The 6000-nt window shown below is 42.2% G+C and overlaps 1 protein-coding gene across 23 annotated transcripts in view; it reads right to left on the bottom strand.

The window, feature by feature from the left end:
* EPB41L3 (erythrocyte membrane protein band 4.1 like 3) overlaps positions 1-6000 on the bottom strand; it is a 332589-nt gene that overhangs the window by 158971 nt on the left and 167618 nt on the right. For all 23 annotated transcript variants that reach the window (XM_077492490.1, XM_077492492.1, XM_077492489.1 and 20 more), the window contains exon 3: positions 470-664. In XM_077492490.1, coding sequence (XP_077348616.1) covers positions 470-664 — 195 coding nt within the window. The remainder of the gene's footprint in view (positions 1-469; positions 665-6000) is intronic.

Raw genomic sequence — 6000 nt, 5'->3', positions numbered from 1 at the left:
TAGATCAGCAGTTTTTAAAAATACTCAGACCTGCCCATCTGGCACCAACAACCATGCAACGTTTAAGTCACCTAAATCCCCTTTCTTTCCAATTCTGATGCTTGGTTTAAATTTCAGCAAGTTGTCTCCACCACATCTAGAAGCCTAAATGCATTGGGTTGCTGCCATGTGATTGGCTGATTAGCAATTTGAGTTACCAAGCAATTGAACAGGTGTACCCAATAAAGTGGCCGGTGAGTGTATATATGTAAAACACTGCATAAATTGTCTGTGCTATATAAAAACCTGTAATTAAAATATATTTTAGGTTTCCAAACATTGACATTATTTACACGATGAAGTGGACCATATGTTTGCCTGAAATGCTCCATTGCACAGCAGATTTCTGTGCATATGCACGCCAATTCATAGAGTCAACTTTAGCCCAACCAAAACAGGCAGCAGTAAGGATGACCTACATAGAACTTACCTCTATTTCGCAAGTATATTCGGAGCCATCCAGGAGGGTGACTTTAGCCTGCATGTTTTTGGGTCTTTTCACAGATTTCAGAGGGGATTTGGAAAGTTTACTGGATGCCGATTTCTGAGAGGCTTTGTCGTCTTCAAGTTGTTGATAGTCGAGCTGTTTTGCAGCAGCTTCTTTATACCAGTCTTTGTCTGAGTTCTGTAAAGAGAAAATTACTAGATCAGGTTTCGTTCAGATGGCGTGGATTCATTCATAGTCTTGGGTACAGGTGTCACAGACACCACCTATTGCTAAAACTTCCAGGCCCTTCAACCTAAGCCCTATACCTTGCAGACGTGCACATGCTGGGCTAAACAATACAAGCACACCAACCGAACAACCAAAAAACCCGTTCTACAGGACAAATAAGCAGCAAACAATACAAACACACACAATACCTTGCTGAAATAAAATAGTAGGTTGTTCAAAACTTGTGATGCATGTATAAATTTCAATTTCTTTGGTTAATGTGCTTAAAGGGGTTTGTAAAACCTGTAAAAAAAAAAAAAAAAAAAAAAACACCCCAAAAAAAAAAAAAACCTGCAAGACAAAGGCATAATGAGCTAGTATGCATAACATACCAACTCATTATTTATTACTTACCTGAGATCGAACCCCTGCAGCGGTCCTCTCACCACTCCGGTGGCCGACATCTCTTTGGGGGGTTACTTCCAGGTATCGCGGCTCCGGCCAATCACAGCACCGGAGCCGCGATACCTAGAAGTAACCCCTGAAGAGATGCCACCGGAGTGGTGAAAGATGTCGTCACTCCCACGCATGCACGGGAGCCACCGGTAACAGCACAGTACAACTGAAGCAACGTCATGTACGTGCCGTTGCTTCAGTGTGCATGTGCTGATGACGTCGGCACATGCAAATACAGGGATATCTCCTAAACAGTTGAATTATAGGCTTTCTTGTAGTAGAACGTGGCTGTAAAGGGTTTACAATCACTTTAACCACTTCAGCCCCGGACCATTTTGCTGGCCAAAGACCAGACCACTTTTTGCGATTCGGCACTGTGTCGTTTTTAACTGACAATTGCGCGGTCATGCGGCATGGCTCCCAAACAAAATTGAGGTCCTTTTTTCCCCACAAATACAGCTTTCTTTTTGTGGTATTTGATCACCCCTGCGGTTTTTATTTTTTGCGCTATAAACAAAAATAGAGCGACAATTTTGAAAAAACGCATTATTTTTTACTTTTTGTTATAATAAATACTCCCCAAATTTATATATATATATATATATATATATATATATATATATATATATATATATATATATATATATATATATATATATATATAAAATTCCCTCAATTTAGGCCGATACGTATTCTTCTACATATTTTTTGAAGAAAAAAAAACGCAATAAGCGATTATTGATTGGTTTGCGCAAAAGTTATAGTGTTTACAAATCAGAGGACATTTTTATTATTATTATTTTTTTTTTACTAGTAATGGTGGCGATCAGCGATTTTTATCGTGACTGCGACACATCGGACATTTTTGACACATTTTTGGGACCATTATCATTTATACAGAAATAACTGCTATACAAATGCAGTGATTCCTGTGCAAATGACACTGGCAGTAAAGGGGTTAGCCAGTGGGTGGCAGTGTAGAGGTTAAGTGTTCCTAGGGGTGTGTTACTAACTGTGGGGGGCTGGGCTTTTTTAGTCAACACTGATCTCTGCTCCAATCACATGGAGCAGAGATCAGCGTCACTTGTTGCTAGGCAGAACGGGGAGATGCTTTTTACAACGGCATCTCCCAGTTCAGCCGCCCCGTGAGACGATCGCGGGTATGCCCACGGCGATAGAGTCCGCGGGACCCGTGACCGGACTCACGGGGGTCCCGATGGCAAGGTGGCATTTAAAATTGGACGTACCTGTACGCCAATATGCCTGCCTGTGCCATTCTGCCAACGTACATCAGCGTGCACCGGTCGGGAAGTGGTTAAAGGGGCTGTTAAAGTCAGAAGTTTATCTTAATGTATTCACTGCATTAAGACAAAATGCCGTTCTGCGTGCAGCAGCCCCCCTAATACCTGAGGTCCCTCTCTGTCCCGCAACGTCCACAAGTGTCTAGGCCAGTGATGGCAAACCTTGGCACTCCAGATGTTTTGGAACTACATTTCCCATGATGCTCATGCATTCTGCAGTGTAGTGGAGCATCATGGGAAATGCAGTTCCAAAACATCTGGGGTGCCAAGGTTCGCCATCACTGGTCTAGGCCGTCCAGATTCTTCTTCCTGATTGGCAATAAAATAAAGTGTTTGCTTTTGGGTTGATAGCTGCTTTATTTAGGATTGTTGGTTTGATAAATGAAACTGGGGTCAAATCCATGCTCGTTTAAAGAAGGAAGCTACATTTTTCTTGAACAATAAATTTCCAACAGTATGTGGTTTTTGTCCAATCATTCCAAAATTGATTGTTAAAAAGTAAAATGTACTGAGAATTTTCATATGAATGTTCATTCAAAAATATATTAGTGTATGGCCAGCTTAACTCTACTAATGTTTTCTCCCCTGGTAATGTGCAGATCCCGTAGACTCTTGTGCAACAATGTATTTGGTTCAAGAGTTTGAATAAAGCCTGTTACACACTACAGTTTTTTTCTTGCAATGCACGGAAAAAAAAAACAAAAATAAAAAACTGACAGCTCAGGTCGGGAACCGCCGTCCTAATCATGCAAGGTTAATCCAGCGATCCTCCCCCGTTGTGTTCCAACAGGGGGATGCTGCCCACCCAAACACTGCAATCAACGTTCTCTCCCATTGGCTGAAAGCGCTGATTGGGAGTCGGTCGGCTGCTTTCCAGACAGACTGACATACATACATACGGGCAGAATGTCGGCCGGTATTTTTTTGTACCAGGTCTCCTGATATTCTGCTTTTGTGTACAGGGCTTAAAGATAAACAAGTAAACATTAACATTGATGAGCTTACTTGCATTACATAAAATATGTATCATAACACCAAGCAAAAGGTTAACACCGATACTGTATTACAGGGACTCTGCGGTTTGGACTAGATAGGTAATCTCTTCCTACTACGATTTAGACACTTGCTGGCAATCACCTCATTAGCACATTGATTTCTATGAGTAGCAAACGAGGTGACTGCTGGCAAGTAGTTAAACCTCTTAATAGAAAGAGATTAAAAGAGCTGTTGTAGACCAAGCTTAAATATGTCACACTAGACTTTTTTAAAACTTTTATTCAACCCTATGGAGGACCAAATGCATGTAGAACTTGGTTCCGTTGGAATCCATCCTGACGTTGCAAAGCAGAGTGGTCCTACACTTTGTCTAAATACTGCCGACAACACTTCTAGAAAGGAGACAAATTTGTGAATGACAGCTCTGGTCTCTGGCAGCAGTGGCAGCTCTGGAGACCTGCTCTGCCATTCACAAAAGGTCACACAAACAAAACAACAGCGCAACCCCAGAGTGCAGCATTTAACCACTTGGCGACCCCTGTCGGCATACGCACGTTGGCAGAATGGCGCGGCTGGGCAAAGTAACGTACCCGTACGTTCCTTAGAAATTCCCGGCGTGCGCCTGCCGCAAGCTCCGTGACGATGCCCGTGGACTCGATCACCTCAGGGATACCTGCGATCGTGTCACGGAGCTAAAGAATGGAGAGATGCTGATGTAAACAGCATCTTCCCGTTCTGCCCAATGATAGGAAACTGATCGTCTGCTCCCTGTCATCGGGAGCAGCGATCAGTGTCACGTCACACACAGCCCATCCCCCAGACGGTTACAAACACTCCCCTAGGACACACTTAACCCCTCCCCGCCCTCGGTAGTTAACCCCTTCACTACCAGTGAAATTTTTACAGTAATCAATACAATTTTAAAGCAGAGATCAGTGATGTGTAAAACACAGCCATGCCCCCACAGTTAGGAAAACACCCCCAGGACACACTTAACCCCTACACTGCCACCTGGTGGTTAACCCCTTCACTGCCAGTGTCATTAACACAGGAATCAGTGCATTTGTATAGCACTGATCGCTGTATTAATGCCAATGGTCCCAAAAATGTGGCAAAATTGTCCAATGTGTCCTCCATAATCTCGCAGTCACGATAAAAAAAAAAAAAAAAATAAAAAAAAAAAAATAAAATAAAATAATAAAAAAACGCTGATCGTGGTGAAAAAAAAAAAAAAAAAAATTATAAAAATGCTATCCTCTATTTTGTAGACTCTATAACGTTTGCGCAAACCAATCAAACTTTATTGCTATTTTTATTTACCAAAAATATGTAAAAGAACACGTATCGGCCTAAACTGAGGGAAAAAAACTTTTTTTTTTTTATATATATATTTGGGGTATATTTAGGTTAGCAAAAAGTAAAAAATAATGTGTTTTTTTTTTTTAATTGTCACCATTTTTTTGTTTATATTGCATAAAAAAATATAAACCACCAGGGGTAATCAAATACCACCAAAAGAACGCTCTATTTGTGGGGAAAAATTTTGTTTGGGAGCCACATCGCACGACCGCGCAATTGTCAGTTAAAGCAACGCAGTGCCGAATCACAAAAAGGGGGTAAATCCTTCCAGGGCTGAAGTGGTTAAGAAATATTTCATTTAAAATGATGCAATAAACTACAAATGATGTAGAACAGGTGACATTGGGTAAGAGTGGTCCTTGCGATCTGAAAAGGACTGTTGTCCCTGAATGACATAGGCACGTTAGACAGTTGTATTTATTACAGTTAAACATGACCCTAAGGCAAGGCTCCCACGCGGTTTACAGTCTGGAGCACGGCGCGGTTTGGTTTACCGGTTCAGGTGCACATTTTTTCTTGAATTCGCACCTGAACTGGACCAGGACTCTTTTCAAAAATGGACCGCGGCCACCCTGGACATGTGTGAACCAGCTCCATTGAAAGCATGTCTGGTTCACATGTTGTGCCAATTGGAAGCCGTTAAAAATGCATCGGATTCACATATATGTAAACCGAACCTAAAGAAAAAGTATAGCCACTGCTTTTTTGGCTATACCTCTCATATGGATCACAGGAGTGCAGTTAGTTCTACACTCCTGTAACCCATTTTAGCCTAAAGCGTGCTTGTCAGCTGACGTCAGAGACCAGGTCTAGGCTCGAACGATATCCTGATCATATGGGTGCGAGCCACCGAGAGCCGAAGCCAGCTGCTCCCCCGCCCCCCCTCCAAATGCCAGCACTCCAGAGAGCACTGGAGGGGCAGACCAGAGAGCCGGTGACTGAAAGTCACCAGCTCTCTGCAAGCTGAGGACTGAGAACTCTGCAGTGTTTGATCGCTCAGTTCTAGGTTTTAGAAGGTGGCAGCTATCTAGGCGAGTATGTTTTTTTAGTTTTTAAAAAGCTAGGTATATTCCTAGTAGGGGCTACATTTGCCTGTTAAAGTTTACTTGGAGCTTGGAGTTTAATTAAGGCTTTTCACACTTGTTGACTTTCGGAATACCACTTTGAGACATTCTGGGTTCGAGGCTTAGCTTT

The sequence above is a fragment of the Lithobates pipiens genome, unplaced genomic scaffold (genome assembly GCF_037356315.1).
Source record: "Lithobates pipiens isolate NorthernLeopardFrog02 unplaced genomic scaffold, aLitPip1_a1.2 Scaffold_19, whole genome shotgun sequence".
NCBI lineage: Eukaryota > Metazoa > Chordata > Amphibia > Anura > Ranidae > Lithobates > Lithobates pipiens.
Note: the sequence above shows the minus strand (reverse complement) of the source record. Positions and strands in the feature narration are given on the sequence as shown.